The 19805-nt window shown below is 40.1% G+C and overlaps 2 protein-coding genes across 2 annotated transcripts; one reads left to right on the top strand and one right to left on the bottom strand.

Moving 5' to 3' along the window:
• Nucleotides 1–233: 233 nt before the first annotated feature.
• Nucleotides 234–8565, bottom strand: ATP5F1A (ATP synthase F1 subunit alpha). The gene is made up of 12 exons (XM_080685262.1): nt 8228–8565; nt 6863–6941; nt 5831–6000; nt 3833–4006; nt 3568–3734; nt 3216–3364; nt 2771–2922; nt 2447–2671; nt 1584–1691; nt 1316–1460; nt 570–720; nt 234–455 (listed from the first exon to the last, which is right to left on the bottom strand). Exons 1-12 carry the CDS (start codon nt 8285–8287, stop codon nt 374–376), a joined length of 1662 nt encoding a protein of 553 aa, XP_080541388.1. The 5' UTR covers nt 8288–8565; the 3' UTR covers nt 234–373.
• Nucleotides 8420–17857, top strand: HAUS1 (HAUS augmin like complex subunit 1). Its single transcript, XM_080685263.1, has 11 exons — nt 8420–8443; nt 8564–8753; nt 9574–9822; nt 10636–10810; nt 11414–11549; nt 12711–12845; nt 13904–14027; nt 14417–14482; nt 16383–16454; nt 16677–16724; nt 17506–17857. Exons 3-11 carry the CDS (start codon nt 9793–9795, stop codon nt 17554–17556), a joined length of 837 nt encoding a protein of 278 aa, XP_080541389.1. The 5' UTR covers nt 8420–8443; nt 8564–8753; nt 9574–9792; the 3' UTR covers nt 17557–17857.
• The last annotated feature ends 1948 nt before the right edge of the window (nt 17858–19805 follow it).

The following is a 19805-nucleotide window of genomic DNA, read 5'->3' as shown; positions in this document are numbered from 1 at the left end:
CAGAGGCTGTGGTCCGAAAACACCATAGGGCAGGAGTAAGCTATTATTCCTTTTGCCAAGTCAATGAATTTCTGTTTAACCCAATACAAAGCACTCTAGGATCTGCAAAGAACTTAGCTGTGAATTATTTAAGCCTACTTAGATTGATAACAGTCAAATAAAATAAGCAATGAAGCAATGCTTACCAAAGCAATCTCAGTTCTTTTAAAGTAATCATTCAAACTACAGAAAACCACCAAGCAATATGGAACCTTTATTTTTAAGGTGATTCTGTACATCTGGAGCATGAGAGTAAACCTTTTACAAATGGAACTGATTACTAGAAGAAACAATGACAAAACCAAACTGGTATTTGATGTGAATCCATAGGAGTTTAAGCTTCAAATCCAGCCAAGAAGTTTGTTACAATTTCTTTCAGCTTTGCATCTGACTGTTCTGAGATCTTTCCGTCAGTCCTGTTTGGAAATAAAAGGAGATCATTAGTTCTGACCTGGACAAAAATTCAATGACTAGGTTAACTACAAAATACAAAAGAATTTTTGCAAGACTTTATACAATTGTGTTCATACCTGATATTGCCCAACAGGGTTTGGTGTTGGCTGATAACATGAGACAAGAAAGCACTCTCAAACTTTGTGATCTTGCTGGGCTCCAGTTTATCAAGATACCCTCTTACACCGGCATAAATAACAGCCACTTGCTCTTCAATAGCCATGGGAGCTGAAGAGAAACAAAAGGATGTCAGTGAGTTGTTCAAATAAATACCATGTTACCAAAGTCAGAGAAACTTACTTTTCCCTCCATTAACAAGTTTCTTCGTATCACTTATTCTCACGTTTGCAGTGAGAAACTCCATCCCACCACCCTCCCCAGGAAACAGCGATTTTCTTATATTTGCAAGTCCTAACGTATAATATTAGGGCATTCTCCACAAGCACTGTTTATCACCTGGCAGCGTTTAAATTATTTTGGTTATAAATAATTTGCTGAATTTTTATAACAAGATAAATGCATAATAACACTCTTTTAAATAGGCCAAATTCTACACTCATATAGTGGGGTGAGAGGAGCATCTAGTAAGTCTTAATTCCCCAAAAGGTATCAAAGATATTTAGTAAGTTTTGCTGGTTATTAAGTCTGTAGCATTTACATTTAAATGATAAGGACTGTCTGTACTTTGATTAAATAAACTAGGCATCAATTGCATTCAAAAGGCGATACCTCTGATGAGATAACAGCATGTGTTACAGCTTGTAGGAAGCTATGTGACATTCCCACATAGTAGGAACTTGACCAAATAAAGTGAGCAACTCACAATACTGTCCTTGCTTCAGCAATTCAGTCAGACGTACACCACGACTCAAGAGTTGTTGAGTGGCAGCATCAAGATCAGAACCGAACTGAGCAAAAGCAGCAACCTCACGATACTGAGCCAATTCCAGCTTCATGGTACCTGCCACCTGAAATATAGAACTGGTTAACTCCTACGATACAAAAACACTTCACTCAATGACACAGAGCACTACTCAAATACACTTGGATTTAACCTAATGATACCTCTCCCCAAAAGTGATTCAAGTTACCTGCTTCATGGCCCTGGTTTGAGCAGCAGATCCAACACGGGACACAGACAAACCGACGTTAATGGCAGGGCGAATACCTTTGTAGAACAATTCTGTTTCCAAGAAGATCTACAGTGTAAGGACAATACACACGCTAGCAAACTTAGAAATCAACATTTCAAAATTAAGACACTGTGCTGAAAAACTGAAGCCCAAAAACGCTGAGGAAGAATACTAAATGCTATCTTATGGTAAATAGCTCCTCAAATCTTTCACAACCCAAATCAACCTATATATTTCATTGCTGAGATTGGGAGATGTGCGGGACGTGAAAAAAAAAAAAAAAAAAGGTAACGTTTTATTAAAATACGAGAGGCCTGGTGCATGAAATCCGTGCGGGGGGGCAGGGGGACGGGGGAGAGGAGGTCCCTCAGCCTGGCCTGCACCCTCTCGCAATCCAGGACCACTGGCCCCTAACCACTCTGCCTGCCTGGCTGATAGCCCCTAACCCCTCTACCTCAGCCCCCACCACCACAGCTTCGTCAGGAAGGACGTCCGGAAGGTCGTTCGGCTGTCCAGTCTAATTAGCATATTATGCTTTTATTATTATATACAGGTGAAGTGAAATGATCTCTGGGATTTGCTCAAAATTATGCAGGAGGAAGGATAGCAGGGGTATAAATGAAGCAAGAATAAAGTACTCTATACTATAAATTGATATATTGAAAAATATATGGGGTTTTGCTATACCATCCTCTTTACTTTTGCATACATTTGAAATTTTCCATAATAAAAAAGTAAAACCAGTTCAGAACTACTATTCTCAACCAATACATTGGAATCACCCTAAGCTTTTACATGTATATTAAGCATAAGAATAATACCTGTCCATCAGTGATGGAAATGACATTCGTTGGAATGTAAGCAGACACATCACCAGCTTGTGTTTCTATGACTGGTAAAGCAGTCAAGGAGCCACCACCAAAAGAATCGTTCATTTTGGCTGCTCTCTCTAGCAGACGGGAGTGTAGGTAGAACACATCACCAGGATAGGCCTCACGACCAGGGGGTCGGCGCAGCAGCAAAGACATCTGACGATAAGCAACAGCCTATAGTACAGAAAAGGGTCATGAAGTCCACCTATTAGACAGAAGCTACATTTGGTCACATAGTGCAAACATACAGTCTAAAAATACATTTATTTTGACCTGTTTGGATAAGTCATCATAGATGATCAAAGCATGTTTGCCATTATCCCTGAAATATTCTCCCATAGAACAGCCTGAATAAGGAGCCAGGTACTGAAGTGGGGCAGCATCAGAAGCGGTAGCTGAAACCACAATGGTGTACTTCATGGCATCTGAGAAAAACATAGATTTGTTTTACAAGGTTGTTAATATTGTGATTTCTAAAACAGAGGCTACTGTAATAAAAATTTTCTAAATGCTTTACTGAGTGATTTACTACTAAGACTAATCTGTCAAACAGCTTCTACTTAAATTTTTACATTTATTTTTCTTTTATTTATTGACTATGTTAGTATAGAGTTCATTAGAGAGTAATTAAAATGAGCCTTCATTAAGTAACACTATCCTAAGATTGGCAGCTATAGGACTCCCAGGTAACAACAATGGGACTAAAATTCTTTAATACCTGCATCTGTAAGTCTCTTCACCAACTGGGCAACAGTGGATCTCTTCTGACCAATAGCAACATAGATACAGTACAGCTTCTTCTTTTCATCAGTTCCATCATTGAAACGTTTCTGGTTAATGATTGTGTCAATAGCAATTGATGTTTTGCTTTAAAAAGCAAAAGTAAACATAAATCTTAACTAAATGTTTCAAAAAATTCCCCAATTAAAATTTCACTACTACAACTAACCCACACATCAAATTTTATTCTCCCCGTTATATCCAAAGCATTTACCATTCCAACTCTATAAAGTAATCTTTTCATAGAGCCAATTTTAGTTAGAACTTTTAACAAGCTACTGAGTCTTTACCCAGTCTGTCGGTCACCAATAATCAGCTCACGTTGACCACGACCAATGGGCACCAAGCTATCCACAGCCTTAATGCCAGTCTGCATTGGTTCCCGCACAGAGATTCGAGGAATGATCCCAGGGGCTTTCAGGCCAACTCGCCTACGGATTTTGGAACCAATTGGACCCTGTTGATAAAAAGGAACCCCAGAACAATCAGTCTTGATATTTGTTAGAAACTACAACCACATCAAAAGGAACTACATCTAATGAATGATAAACCTACCTTTCCATCAATGGCATTACCAAGGGCATCTACTACACGACCCAACAGCTCCTCGCCAACAGGAACATCCACAATGGCTCCTGTTCGCTTCACAACATCTCCTTCCTTAATTAGTTTATCATTTCCAAACACGACAACACCAACATTGTCAGGTTCCAAGTTCAGAGACATACCCTACATAAAAGACAATTGAACACCAATGAACCCCGAGTGGCTCTTCTCCCCACATACCAACACTACACAATATGAAAATAGCTATAGGGGGAAAAAGCAGTATTGTTCTTTAGATCTGGTTTACTCTTAAGTATTTTTCCAATAAACAATCTTCTTTGGTTAAGACTTTTAAAATAGCTCAGCTGGTTAAGAGCCTCATCCCAATATGTCAAGGTTGCAGGTTTGATCCCTGGACAGGGCATATACGAGAATCTACCAATGAATGCATAAGTAAGTGGAACAACAAATTAATGTCTCTCTCTCTAAAAATAATAAATAAAAATTTTAAAAAAGGACTTGCTTCTTATCACATCCTCAAAGAGCACATGAAAGGAAAGAAATTGAACATGGTAAATTTTTCTACTGCATTTCCTTTGCCCATAGTTTTTGAGCTGGGTGATCAATATGAAATAGTGATCAAATGCAATTGGAAATTTTAAGATATAGTTGATTTACATCTTTTGATCTATAAGAAGTTCCATAAACAGTTTAATTATCTGATGAGAACCTCTACTTGTCGGTTTAATGGAAAGTGAAATTAAAAGCTACCCAATCAAGATAAAATTTTCATAATAGTACTGGGTCATCTGTCATTACAACCATATTTCAAAATGGTAAGATTTTATAGTCCCTAAATCAAAACAAAAAGGCTATTCCAGGAACTCAGTTTGGTCAGTAATGTAAGATCTGGTGTTGCTATAATAAGCTCTCTGATGATATATGTCCACTTCTTTCTACTAGGTTGAGCCTAGAATACAGAGGAATATCGTAGGATATTATTGGAGGTACTGAATCTTAAGTCTAAATCTGATTTCAATATAAGTCACTAACCACATGTGGCTTCTTAAATTTAAACTTAGTCAAATTTATAAATGTGGTCCCCTAGGTCACACCAGCTACTTTTTACATGCTCAATGGTCTCATACATACACTAGTTACCATATTGAACAGCGCAGACATCGAATATTTCTGTCATTGCAGAAAGTTCTATTGGATGGTACGGGCTAAGACTCTTAAAAGCTAAAAGGAGACTCGAGAGCTCATTAATTTTAGCCTAAGCTTTCAAAGACATATAAGATACACACACTGAAGATAAAAGAGGTTAAATTTTTAGACATTGATAAAACTTTTGGCCCTACGATTCGTCTTGTACATTAAGCTGCTCTTGGTCCTAGCAAGAGGACCAAGACAATCCTTTCCCCTCTTTGTGTACTACTGCCCTGGTCTATCTAGACATCGGGCTCTGCTTTCCTCAGAGAACTATGATTCCTACAACTTTTAATTCTCACCCCTCTGGCCAACTAGGCTCAACCTAGTAGAAAGAAGTGGGCTTATGTCATCAGAGAACTTATGATAGTGACACCAGCAACTCACCTCTCACCAATAGATCTATTCTTACTAGAAATACAAAGTCAGTGACTTTGAACTTTCCACCAGAAATGAATTTAATTTATTAATTTAATTAAAGTTAACAAATGCTTTTATATAAGTTGATCTTCACAGCTACAAAGAACAGACTTGAACTTCTTAGAATTTGGGTGAAGATTTACTAAACTATATATTTAGGAGCTAATGGCTACAACTTATGTGTAAATCAGTTTCTAGAGTAAAAATCCTTAAATTTATTTTCACAATCTATGACATTGACCACAAAAACCCTGAAGCAGATTGAGATTTAAAGTAAAAATAAATAAAATTTAAAAAATGACATAATCTGATTTACTAAATGAATAACTAAATGAAGACAACAACCCTAAAATAGCAAAATACTATTTTATAATTTACCTTTAAGCCTGAAGAAAACTCTACCATTTCTTCTGCTTGAACATTCCTCAGCCCATGTACTCTGGCAATACCATCACCAATACTTAAGACACGCCCAGTCTCTTCAAGGTCAACAGAAGTATCAGCTCCAAGAATTCGCTCTTCAAGAATAGAGGACATCTCGGCAGTGCCTATTGAGAGCAATTCCATTACAAATAATAATCTGGCCCCAGTTTCTTTTCAAAACCTATTTGCATAACAACATGAATAATATAGTTTTGTGATCACAATGATCAAATCATACTCCAAAATATACATAGTTCTATTCCAAAAAGCTTGAGACCTATGAAAAAGAACCCAAGTGATTCAGAGAAAACTTCACAAGACAGATAAAAAACTAATAAAATTAAAATATCCTTAAGATAAACTTGCAAGGGCAAATTCATAGATTAGCAGCTATTGCCTTTGAAACACATCGAGGTAAAAACTGCCTACTTTTTGTAACTTTTTTTAGGAGAGGAAAAAAAAATCTTTCATAGATCAGAAAGTGTGTCCACCACCTGACATGTGCACATTCTGTTTCCACCCAACGGGACAGTATCAGAAGAAGCTGTACTAACATCAAAAGAAAAATATGTAAAACTGTAGGTCATTTCACTAGAACAAGCAAACCTACCAACATAGTAAATGGCACATTGTGGGTTAAGAATCTGAGGTTCTGCCGGGCAGGTGTGGCTCAGTGTCGACCTATGAACTAGGAGGTCACAGTTCAATCCATCCATGTCAGGGCACATGCACGGGTTTCACCTTGATCCCCGGTAGGGGGTGTGCAGGAGGCAGCCGATAAATGATTCTCTCTCATCGATGTTTTTTTTTTATCTCTCTCTCTCCCTTCCTCTCTGAAATCAATAAAAATATGTTTAGAAAAAGGAAAAAAATCTGGAGTTCCGCAGTTGAGAGAAAAAAATTAACAAATAGGGAAAAAAATCCTGTAACTTATCTTTCATTTAATGAGAAGGTAGTAAGTGTGCTGTAGATTTAGAAATGACTCACCAGTCTTCTGAAGAAGAGTGTTAGAGGCATGGAGATTCCTTGTAGCAATGAAGGATGATCCCAAAGCATTTTTGGAGACCTAGGGCAAAAATACGTTTTTTAAATCTGATTTTTAAAGAGGCCTTTATAAAACTGGCTAGCTTGAATGCAAGCTTAGTTTGACCAAGTTATCTATTAAGATATTAATTATACTCGCCAGCGTGGCTTAGTGGCTGTGCATCGACCCAAGAACCAGGAGGTCACAGTTGGATTCCTGGTCAGGGCACATGCCCGGGGTTGTGGGCTTGGTGCCCAGTGTGGGGTGTGCAGGAGGCAGAGATCAATGCTTCTCTCTCATCATTGATGTTTCTATCTCTCTCTCTCTTCCTCTATGAAATCAATTAAAAAAAAAATACTTGTTTTTAATCAAGAAAACAAAAAACTGTCCATGTTGAAATTTGATTAGAAACTATGCTACCAGCGGTTGTGTTAGGGCAGTATGTCATTTCACCCTTCAAGTTGAGACTACTTTTAAGATGGAAAAAATAAAGTAAATGTAAAAGCGCTTACATAGGATTTAAGTACAGGTTATGTTCTTAACTGCGAGAGAAAGAAGTAATGAAGGGCACTGACCTTTACAGGTATTTCCCAACCTATGTTCTCTTTTCCTCGAGTCCTCAATCACTGTCTAACAATTCCCCAAGGACGGAATCTTAAAAGCTGTCCAAGTACCACAACGCAAGCTCTCCTGCTAGACTGGGACGATGCAGAAGCCGGCTTCCCTGCCGACACGGTACCGGCCACAGGAAATGCATGCCCGCACCTGTGCTGGGTTTTCACCATCTCTTCAGTATTCAGCACTGAGGTCGCCCACCCAAGTACTCAGAAACCCCCTTCGTTTACTGCTCTCCTCTGAACTGACCTCCGGGCAGAGTGAAATGCCGGGGCCCGCTGACCTTCACAGGCCAGGCGTTCGCAGCTCGCTCTGACCTTCAGCGAGGGAGTCCCGGAGAATCAGCGGGGCCCGGCCACCCCGTTTCCGCCCAGGCTTCGGACAGCTAGTGCCCAGGCCCTGACCTTCACCCAACGCCCCTCGCGAGCCGCTCTCAACCAAAGAAGAGAATCCTCCTGAGGCCACATCCCTGGACAGCATCAAGGTCACTGTCCCCCTCCCTGCACCACTCTGCACCATTTCGCACGGATGGCGAACACAAGGGCCTTTCCGCCGCTCTCCTGTCCAGCCGGGCCCGGCCGGAGCAGCCAGCAGTGCAAGATGGCGGCGCCTGCCACAGCCCCTCACCCTCCTTGCAGAAAGAGCTCCCGAGCCAGCGCCCCACCGCTGCCGCCCGCACGGGCCACCTCCGCCCGCCGGTGCCCTGCGCTCACCAGCCCGGCCCGCCGAGGAAGGGCGCGGGCTACGGCCGCGGCGACGCGCACGGACAGCATCTTTGCAGCTCCTCGGAAGTTCCTCTGCAGCCGCAGCCTTGGACTGACTGGGACAAAATGGCTGAGCGGCGAGGAAGGTCAAGGCAGCCAGCCCACCTGACCCGGAAGTACCGCCCCTCGCTTTCACTTCCCGGATGCAAATCTGCCTTTCGCGAGGTGGGGGTGCTTACTTTTTTTCTTAGTTATTATTTTTAGATGTAAATTTCAAAATGAATGATTAGTCCTTTGCCGGCTTCCGCGCAGGCATTGCTTACACGTTTACTTTGGTCTCTCCAGTTAACCTTGTGCCGGTCCGGGGCGACCACGTGGGTAGCGGAACCAGTCACGAAGCAGTTCCCTGGCCACATTCCGGTAACAGGTGATGTTGACACCCCGTCTGAGGGCGCGGCAAGCAGGTTGACCATGAAGCAGGTTGGAGGTGTCAGGTCTGAGGCCGTCGCTAGGAAACAGTTTTCTGCAGAAAAAGGTGATTCTCAAATCAATGGGGCCCCACCCCAGACCCTCTGTGTCAAAAATTTTGGGCTCTGAATTTTGACAAACACCCTGTGGACGAAAGAGGGGCCACATACTAAACTTGACAAGCTCAGGGGAGGCCTATGTGCGTGTGGTTTTAATGTGAAAATATGTAAAATAATGTGTGTCTAATTTACAGGGTTCCTGTAACAATGAACAAAAATAAGCAATCACATGGAAAAGTATACATTGCAGTAGCAGTATCAAAAATCACTCACAGCGTTAACTACAATCATGGAGGGAGATGAGACCTTTACATGGAAGAGTAGCTGAGTGGCAGCGCTAGCAGTTGAATGCTGTCAACGATTTTATTTTATCTTATTTATTTTTTTAATCCTCACCCAGGGACATGTTTCCAGTGATTTTTATAGAGGGTGGGGGGAGTGAAACATCGATTGGCTGCCTTTTGTATGTGCCCCACCGGCCCGGGAACTGGTACTAGTATATGCCCTGACCGGAATGGAACCTGCCATCTTCCTGTGTAAGGAAGGACGCGCCAAACAACTGAGCCACACCGGCCAGGGCTGTCAGCTATTTATTTTAAACGTCTCCAGCACATTTACCTCTTTGGTAGTGGAGACTAACGGGTAAGACTAAGGTTGCTGCAGTTTATAATGCCGGGGTAAAATAAAAAATTTAAGCTAGTGCTCACAAACATCTGCTATCCAAAAAAACAAGTTTCAGGTATTTTTTTAAGACAAGCAATTCAAGTTAGTAATCAAAATCTGAGAAAACACAGCGTGGCTCTATGCGATTCTATTCTCGTCCTGTAGGTTATACTATGGAGGGCGGAGGGCAGGCGAGGTGGCCAGCAGGGAGAGGCTTGGCAGCGCTGGAGCCTTGCAGCAGCCTGCAGTCCTGGTGAAAACTACAACTCCCAGAAGTCCCGGGCCCTTAAGGGGCTGGACCCACAGCGTGTGGGCGGGGCCTTCAGAGCAACCCCGGCAATTCTCCCACGGGGAGCTACTGCAAAAGTGGCGGGAGCAGCCGCTATGGAAGCGCCGGAGGAGAAAGAGGCGCAGGTGATGGGGCGGGAGCGGGCCTTTGCCGCGTCCTAGAAGCGGATCCGCTGGGCGGATCTCCTGCCAGGTTTACTTACCTACTCCGGGGGCCCATCTTTAGTCCGCCTTCGAGCTCTTTGATTCCCCTTTCTACTTGGACCGCCCTGGAAAGGGCCTTTCCCTTCCTTCCCCTGCTTAGTCTTGGGCTTGAAGGGGAGTTGAGGGGCCCCCTGGTACAAAATCCCTCCCAGCCGACTGAAGGGGGATGCAAGAATGTAGCCTTGAGAGTAGCTTATCTTGTCCCATAGTTTGAACCGAGGCGCTGTTTGAATCAGATGAGCCAACAATCTGGGGTTTAATCACCAGGTACTCTCTCATAAATTGTGGAAGGCCATAGCAAAGAAAAGGAAAGGTCTTTTATTGTCCTTTATTGTTCTGACCTGCCTCCGTGTCCCACATCCCAACCTCTTCGAGCCTCTGTGGGGCTTGTGTATTGTGGACAACTCTATTCAGAGTTTGCATGGATACTAATGCTGCACATGAATATTGATCTTAAATTATTTGAGTGATGCAAGTTACTAGCCTATATGCCGCTTTTGTTCCTTTGGGATAGGATGGATTATTTTCTGGTAATTTTGTTCCTTGTGATTCCTCACTGATTTCCTGACTCTGGTATGTATCTTCATAAAGACAAGTTAGGATGTGAAGTAAGTAGGACTTCAGAATATCCCTAGAAAGCATTTTGTTTGCTTGTGATCGCTTATTTGTAATACTTGCTTTGTGCCATTACAGTAAACAAGACTTAAAAGTATTTGTCTTCCTTTTCATGATTAGGTTGCTGCGTGGTTGAAAAAGATATTTGGAGATCATCCTATTCCACAATATGAGGTCAATGCCCGGACCACAGAGATTTTACATCACCTTTCGGAACGCAACAGGGTCCGGGACAGGGATGGCCACCTGGTAACAGAGGACTTGAAACAGAAAGCAAGTGAATATGAATCAGAAGGTGAGATTAATTCCAGAGTTTTTGAATGAGATAATAACCAGAAGGAACCAAATTTTATAACACTAAAGTGTACAAGGGTAATTTAGTGTAGAAAAGTTTTTAGGGTTTTCTTGTTTGTTTTTAGAGAGGAAGGTAGAGCGAGAGAGAAAGAAACATCGATTGGTTGTCTCCCATACATACCTTGACTGGGGATGGAACCCACAACCTGGGCATGTGCCCTGACCTGGAATTAAACCTGAAACTTTTCGTGTATGGGAGGATGCTCCACACTGGCCAGGGCTGATATACCATTTATATGAAATGTCCATAACAGACAAATGAGTAGAGACAAAATGCATATTAGTGGTTGCTAGGGCTTCATGGGTTGGGAATTGGGAAATGATTACGAAGAAGTGGGGTTTCTTTTTGGGGTGATGAAAATGTTCTGAAATTGTATTGATGGGGATGCCACTCTTAATATACTAAAAGCCATTGAATTACAGGTATGTATACTTTAGGTGGGTGAATTGTATGATATGTGAAAGATTTCAGTTAAACTGTTAAAATTTAAAAATAAAACAAAACCAACATCTTAATCATCATAGAATTATTTTATCTTTTCAGCCAAGCATCTTCAAGACCTTCTCATGGAGAGTGTGAATTTTTCCCCTGCCAACCTCTCTAGCACTGGTTCTAGGTATCTGAATGCTTTGGTTGACAGTGCAGTGGCCCTTGAAATAAAGGATACCTCAGTAGCTAGGTAATTTTTATGATAGTTTTCATTTCTATAATCATATATGTTATAAGGTCTTGACCTAAAAGAATGTTTAAACACTCAGTGTAATTCTGTATGGGAAATGAACAATAAATGCCCAAATACTGAATTTAATTAACTCTATCATTGCTAGTGAGTATGTATAATTAATTCAGGTAAACTTGGTATTGGTTAAATTTGAGTGTTTTCTCCTTCCAGGATCAGGCTTTTGAAGTTTGATTCTCATGTATATTTGGAAAGGTATTAGGTATCACTTACATTGTTCTCTATAAGTATACAATGAGAAAATTCGTAGCTGAGTCATCTGGTTGAGCATACTGAATTTTGGTTATGTTCCTGCCCTACGGGGTAGAGTAGTTTAGGGACCTTTATTCTTTGTTACAGGCATTTCACCTGTATAATGACATTATTCTTCCATTAACCCTAAGAGGAAACTGAAGTTCAGGAAGGGCATTAAATAACTTCTCTGAGCTAGTAAATGGCAGAGTTGAGGTTCAAACCCTGTCTGACTCCAAAATCTATATGAATATGACTGGTGGCCATATCTTAGCTAGGACGACCACTATAACTTACAGAGAACTATACAGCTATTCTGCTTCATTGTCAATATAAGGGCTTGGAATTTATATATATGCTCATGAGTAGTGTTTCAGGAATAAAAACATACATTGTATGGCAGCAGACATCTAGACTTAAGTCCATTTATTAGACTCTAAATATTGGTTATATGCCACATATACTGTACATAGCACTGGAGAAGCAGAGATGAATAGGATAGTAATTGCAGTCAAGAACAATCTCTGCTCATGGTCAAATAAGGGAGACGCATGTAAAAGTATAACACAGAGTGTGACAGCTGTAACATAACAAGAGTGTGCAAGCTGTAGCTTGGGCACAGAGGAAAGGGAAGTGAATTCCAGGATGGGAGTCCATCTTATTTGCATTTTGAAAGACGGGGAAATTTGCCAGGTGAAGAAGGGCTTTGCAGGCAATGAGAACAGCAGGTACAAAATCCATAGAGGTACGAAACAGCGTGGTTATGGAAGAATCTACATAGAGATCAAGTCATTGTTAGAAATGAGGAACAATTATAATTATTGTCCTTGATGTCCATTTATGTGACCAGATTTTTTTTTTTTTTTTTAGTTTTCTCTCTGCAGTGAATGATTTGACCTCTGATCTTTTTCGTACCAAATCCAAAAATGAAGAACTCAAGCTTGAATTGGCAAAACTTGAAAAAAAATTAACTGCAAGTTTAGTATTAGAAAAATGTCTACGAGAGTAAGTAACTGAATTGGAAATGGTGACAATTTTTATTAAAAGGCAATAATAGGGCTTTATCATATTTAGTTTTTAAGAAATGGGGTCCATAAAATGTTTTTTAAAGTAGAAAATGACTTGAATGGAGGTTGGGTATAGACTTTCACCTTTTACTTAATACAATTTTTTCTTTTTTACAAATAACCTGGGTTTGTTCATTTTTTAAATGTATGTGAATTTTCTTTTTTTTTAATTTATAAACTACAGGGCAACTTAAAGTGCATTATATTTTGTTGCTTTTTTTTTTTTTTTTTTTTATGCTAGTGCTCTACTATCTCTCTTGATGTTCTGGGCCTTTTTTAGGTCCCTGTTGTCCCAGAGATTAGATGCTGCAGATCAGGAATATGTTTATGCACACATAATTTGGCAGTGTGTAAATTTATTCAATAAATATTGACTGTGTATATGCAAGGCACTGTGTTATGTCACATGTAGGAGAGAAACCTTTTGGGACCTCCATAATTCAAATTGGCTTTAGGGTATTTTTTTAATATATTTTTATTGATTTCAGAGAGGAAAAGAGAGGGAGAGAAAGATAGAAACATTAATGATGAGAGAGAATCATTGATCATTGATCCCCCTGGGGATCATGCCCGCAACCTGGGCATTGAGCCCTGAACCCAGGAATTGAACCGTGACTCCTGGTTCATAGGTCGATGCTCAACCACTGAGCCATGCCAGCTGGGCAGCTTTAGTCACTTTTTTTAAGTCACTTTTAAGTCATTTTTAGTCACTTTTTTAAGCAGCAATTTACTTTCTCGAAGAATAATTGGCATAAATTGACCTTAAAATTATTTCATATTTCTTGAGGAAAAACCCCAGATGACAACATCGAGGGGAGGATGACCTAAAAGAATGCCTGTTAATTAGTCTGGGATATAAATTTTATGGTAGAAAATTCAGCAACTATCTTATGTATTCTTGTCTAATTCAGAGTTGAATCCAAAAAGTAATAGAGCTTTTTTTAAAATAATAATTTCACTGAGGAGAAAAAAAAGTTTCAATTTTACTTTTTAAAGGGATCTCAAGAAGGCAGAGTTGCAGCTGTCTACAGAAAGGGCCAAAGTTAACAATCGTCTTCAGAACATGGACTTCCTAAAAGCAAAGTCAGAGGAGTCCAGATTTGGAATCAGAGCTTTAGAGGTATGTATGAAGGACTGAATAATGTTAGGTCTCTTCATACTTCTTTTTGACCATCTTCCCAACTAGGCAGTATTACCAATCCTTTTTTACAGACAAGGGAACTACAGAGAAGATCGGTAACTGCCCAAGGTTTCATAGCTGCTTATCAGTAGATCCAGATTCCCATGCAGGCAGCCAGGCCCCGAAGCTCAGGATCTTAAGAAGCACTGTGCCCATCCTATCACAAATCTGTGGCTCTGGAAAGATGGACATGCAACATAAAAGTGTTTAGGTGCATGTTTCATCTGTGATTTGTAGCTTCTCTTTACTGGTTTATATGTTGAAACATTAAATGATGATCACTTTGAAAATGATTTTCTTAACTGAACCCCCCTTTTTTGTAACCGTAGGAGAAACTTTCAGCCAGAGGCATGGAGGCTTCTCTGTCTCATCAGTCACTAGTAGAACTTTCAGAGGTGAGCTTGATTCAACCCAGTTTAAATTTCTTTAAAATCTTAGTGCACAATCTGCTTTTTTACTTGTTTCTTTTCATAGAGCTTTATTCACTATTAACCTGATTTCTTTTCCTTTATCTCTGTACTTTATGTTCATCACTATTCATATCTTTATTCCTTGTTTAGCTGTATATATCCTCACATTTTTTTAGTTTTCTTTATTACTGTATGCTAGAAGCTCTTTGCTGGAGTCAGTTATACACTATTGATTTATTTATTAAACAAATTTATTGAGGAACTATGTGCTAACCATCTAGGTCTTCCTCCTTCTTCTCTTTCAAAGTACAGTAAAAATGCAGGCCCCAAAACTTCAGAATGTAATTCTGGGTTTTTAGGTTTTATAAAGATTTTATCTGTTTCGGTGGGAAAAGGAAATCATAGGGACTTTGTGTTATTTTATTATTCTGTGTGCTTTGTTTGTTTGTTAATCGTCACCTAAGGTATTTTTTCCAATTGATTTTTTTAGAGAAAATGGAAGGGAGGGGGAGAAACAGAGAGAGAGAAACACTGATGTGAGAGAGACACATCAACTGGTTGCCTCACGAACACTCCCCGACTGTGGCCGGGAATCGAGCCTGCAACTGAGGTACATGCCCTCAACCAGACTTGAACCTGAGACTCATCAGTCTTCAGCCAACACTAACCGCTGAGCCAAACCGTCTAGGGCTCTTTTAAATACACACACACACACACACACACACACACACACACACACACACACACCAGAGGCCCGGTGCACAAAAATTCGTGCACTCGGGGGTGAGGGGGGGGTCCCTCAGCCCGGCCTGCACCCTCTCACAATCCGGGACCCCTCGGGTAGGGTCCCTAGGCCTGGCCTGAGATCAGGGCCTATCAGGGCTTTCCTTCCCCCAGCTGCAGGCAGCTGGCCCCACCCCCGCTGCTGCCACTGCTTGCCATCTGTGCAGCACTGCCCCCCCTCCCCTGCCACTGGTGGCCTCCCTCTGCAGGCGACAGGCATGGGGTGCGATGGCTTGGCTGATCTGGGCCTCCTTCTTTCTTTGCTGGGGGGCGGGGCCAGCCCTGCCAGGGGTCATCTGCCTACCTGATCGCCCCTAACCACTTGCCTGCCTACTTAATCACCCCTAACCACTGGTCTGCCTGATCACCCATAACCACTCTGCCTGCCTGCCTGATCTTCCCTGTTTGCTTGGGGGCGGAGCCAGCCCAGGGAGGGGCTGTCTGCCTACCTGATTGCCTCTAACCACTTGCCTGCCTACCTGATTGCCCCTAACCACTTGCCTGCCTACATGATCACCCCTAACCACTGGTCTGCCTACCTGATTACCCCTAACTACTCTGCCTGCCTGCCTGATCACCCCTAACTGCTTACTTGGGGCCAGGGCCAGCCCGGTGAGGGGCCGTGGTGGTTCTGGTCTCTGGTTGTTCCCGTCATTATGCTTATGGTGGCTGGCCTTTTATTATATAGGATTATTTCATTGTTTTCCATCACCATTTATCCCCCTATATATTTTATTATTCTTAAAATTTTTTTTATACTTTGATTTTTGGAATCTAAAGTTGACAATTCATAAATATGTATTTGAGATTCTAATTGTTCCCTTACATTTCAGTTCCTCTTCATCACATTATTTTGGGTTCCTAGACAGCATACTTAAATCCTATTTTTAGTAAATGGGAGTAAAACTTTTCTATTTTAAGCATCTTATAAAGACTGTTTCCATTGGAAGTGAGTTTATCTGTTTATCTTTGAAACTCCTTATTTGATCCATTATTTTAAATTCCTAGTGTTAATGCTTTACTATGTTTTATTTCAGAAATGAGCAGTATTTAATTGTGAATATCTCTATTACTCTATGACTCTGTTTTTTTTCATCCCCAGAAACTGGCAGAACTAAAACAACAGACTATACCTTTGAAGAAAAAATTGGAGTCCTATTTAGATTTAATGCCGGTAATCATTTTTATGAATTAAAATAAGAATATGTCTTTTTTAGTATGCACTAAATGATCATGAAAATAGTGAATCCATGCTTAAGGATTTAAATTTCAAGCTGAATTTCAATGGGTATACCCTCTGTAGGATTTTTGACTTTTGAAAGGATCATTGCATTTTTTCCCCCTTGAGCCCTAATGAGGTAATATAACCTTTCCTTGATTTGTTTTCCTTTAAAAGGATCCATCTCTTGCTCAGCTGAAAGTTGAAGAAGCAAAGCGAGAATTAGTAAGTTCCATTTTTTTCTTCAGCTTTTAAAAAAGAAATAAAATAAATGCTGATATAGCTAAAGCTCTCTTCATCCTTCTTTCTTCCTCCTCAAAGCTAAACCATAGATCCAAAGTTGCTGTGTATCATTCTCATGCATCTTTTAATACTTTTGGCATATGTATATATGTTCTTTTCCACCAAAAGAATACAGAGTGGTCTTTTATGTCTTTAAAATTCTTGCTTAGATTGTCTTCAGTGGAAGGGGTGGGTGAATGAGACACAGAATATTCTAGGCAAAAGGAATTGGCCAATGCTCAAGAGCCAAAAATGGAGGGCTTTTCCAAGCTTAGGGAAATGATGAGGTCCAGCTGCCTGGGAGTATTCAGTGGAAGATAGGACTGAAGAAGGCCAACTGCTTTATGATGTAAAGGGCTTGTAGTATAAAGAGGGTGGGTTCTTTAGGAGACCACGGAAAGTTGGAATTACAGGAGTATATTGTTTAAGGAGTAAAGGTCAGGAAAATCTACTCCTGTATCATTATACTAAATCATCTCTCTAAGGCTTTTTCCCCTCTTTAAATGTTGATTAGAATCAAGAGTCTGAAAACTTCTGGGGTTTGGAAAAGGGGAGAGATGTAAAAGGGAATGTCTAAAAGCATATTTAATATTTAAAAGTTGTTTTTTAATTTTTGTTTTAATGGGTTCTTTTGTATTTCCCTTATTTTAAATAGGGGTAGAAGTTGGAGCACCTGTTTTATGTCCTTCTTTATAGTATTTTAGGTGTTTCTTTCTTCCTTTAGGCTACCATTGAAGCTGAACTCACAAAGGAAGTAGAAATGATGGAACTGTGACCAGAGCCAAATAAACTTTGTGCTCCCAAACAAAGTAAATTAAATAGGACCTTAATCTTAAGATTAAAAACACCTTAAGAGTAATAAAATTTATAGGGGGGAATAAATGATGATGGAAAAAATAAAATAAAAAATATATATTTAAAAGGACTTTGTTTCCTCATGGCATTCCTTGATAACTTAATGTCTGTGTTCTTAGCTGAGATAATGTCACTATTGATAGGATAGTGGTTTCTGCTATGTATTGCATTTTTGTGCCCAAATATAGAGTTTTCAGAATAAAAATGTTTGTTTTCTATATTATTGGCGGTTCAGTGTCCTTCAGTGGTTCTGTTAGGTGAATACGATGACAGTTGTCATGTAGTCACTCATTAGGTCAGTTAAGCGAAAAGGAAAGTTTCTCTAACTCCAGTTATTTTTCTTCCCTCTTCAGGGGTTTGCTTTCTGATCAGCTCACCTGCCTACCTCCAAATATTAATATATGCAGGAATTTAATTTATGAAAAAGATGGCCTTTAAAGTCAGTGGTAGAGACAAGCAAAATAGAGACAGACTCATAGATAGAGGACAGTCAGACAACTCTGGAGGGATGGAGGGATTGAGCTAAAAAAAAAGAACTCTGGACATGGACAACAGAGGAAGGTGTGTGGACATGGAAGAGGGCATAGAAGGGATAAATGGTGATGGAAAAGATAAAATCAGTGGTGGACAAATGGGTAATTGAACACATGATGTTAAATCCATAGTCACACCTTATATGAGGATAGTTACAAAGGATCAGAGATTTAAATATTTTAAAAAGTACAAGAAATCATGGAGGAGTTTTAATGTTTTGACTTTTAAATATTTTTTTAAATATATTTTATTGATTTTTTACAGAGAGGAAGGGAGAGGGATAGAGAGTTAGAAACATCGATGAGAAAGAAACATCGATCAGCTGCCTCCTGCACACCCCCTCCTGGGGATGTGCCTGCAACCAAGGTACATGCCCTTGACTGGAATCGAACCTGGGACCCTTCAGTCTGGAGGCCGACGCTCTATCCACTGAGCCAAACCGGTTAGGGCTGTTTTGACTTTTAAATAATCATAGTGAGAAACATGACAAAAATCCAGGAACCATAAATGAAATTTTTGAAATATTTAAAATTCCTGCATGGCAGAATCTTTCATGGACATGACCAATGTGCAGGAAAGAAGGAAGAGAATTTTTCCCTGTGCACCTTTTTGTATCTTTAAAAATTTCATACCATGTGATTAGGAAGCAATTAGTTTTTTGAAAATTATCTAAATGACCTTCAAAATTTTCGCCCTAGCCGGTTTTGCTCAATGGTTAGAGCATTGGCCTGTGGACTGAAGAGTCCCGGGTTCGATTCTGGTCAAAGGCACATGCCTGGGTTGCAGGCTTAATTCCCAGTAGGGGGCGGGCAGGAGGCAGCTGATAAATTATTCTCATCATTGATGTTTCTATCTCTCCCTCTCCCTTCTCTCTGAAATCAATAAAGTATATATTTTTTAAAAATTTCCTTCCTCTCCTTTTCCAGAAATATGTGGCTAAATATAATACAAAAAAATTGCATTTTCCTTTTTTGAAACTGTCCATATTCTTTAGCCATTTAGGTACCGTGGTTTGGTCTTTGAATTTATAGGAGTTCCTTAGATAATAGCTAAATTAATCTTTCATTCCACCAGACTATATTCAGGATCCCAAACTTTCTTCTAGGCCCATTTGTGCCCTTCCTTGTCAAACCCACTTTTAGTAAGAACTGCATAAGCAGGTAATATGTGGTGAATACTGAGTTACCTTCTGGCGGAAACTAAGTCAGTAATTTCTGGCCAGACAATTCATATACGCAAATTAAGTTCCGTAGGGTTCAAAGATTCAAACACAACAGATGAAATAATAAGTATATTAGAAAAGCCACTGGGAGAATTTTGAATCTTAAAGAAGTGGCATTATGAGTATGTTTAAGTAATATATGTTTAAAAGGCTTCAGAAATAAGAAGACAGATAAAACCAAACAAACAAAACTAAAAAAAACCTACTACTTTGCATAAAAATAAGACATCAAGTTTAAGGACAGAGGTTCTACAGAGCAGGGTTAGTGTAATTGCTACTGGTTTTCACAAGATAAAATGGGCAGAGTGTTTCTTGCCCTTATCTGTTTTTTTTTTTTTTTTTAATATATATATTTTATTGACTTTTTACAGAGAGGAAGGGAGAGGGAGAGAGAGTTAGAAACATAGATGAGA

This window comes from Plecotus auritus (assembly GCF_963455305.1).
Source record: "Plecotus auritus genome assembly, chromosome: 8".
NCBI classification, from domain to species: Eukaryota; Metazoa; Chordata; class Mammalia; order Chiroptera; family Vespertilionidae; genus Plecotus; species Plecotus auritus.
This window is presented reverse-complemented; position numbering and strand designations above follow the sequence as displayed.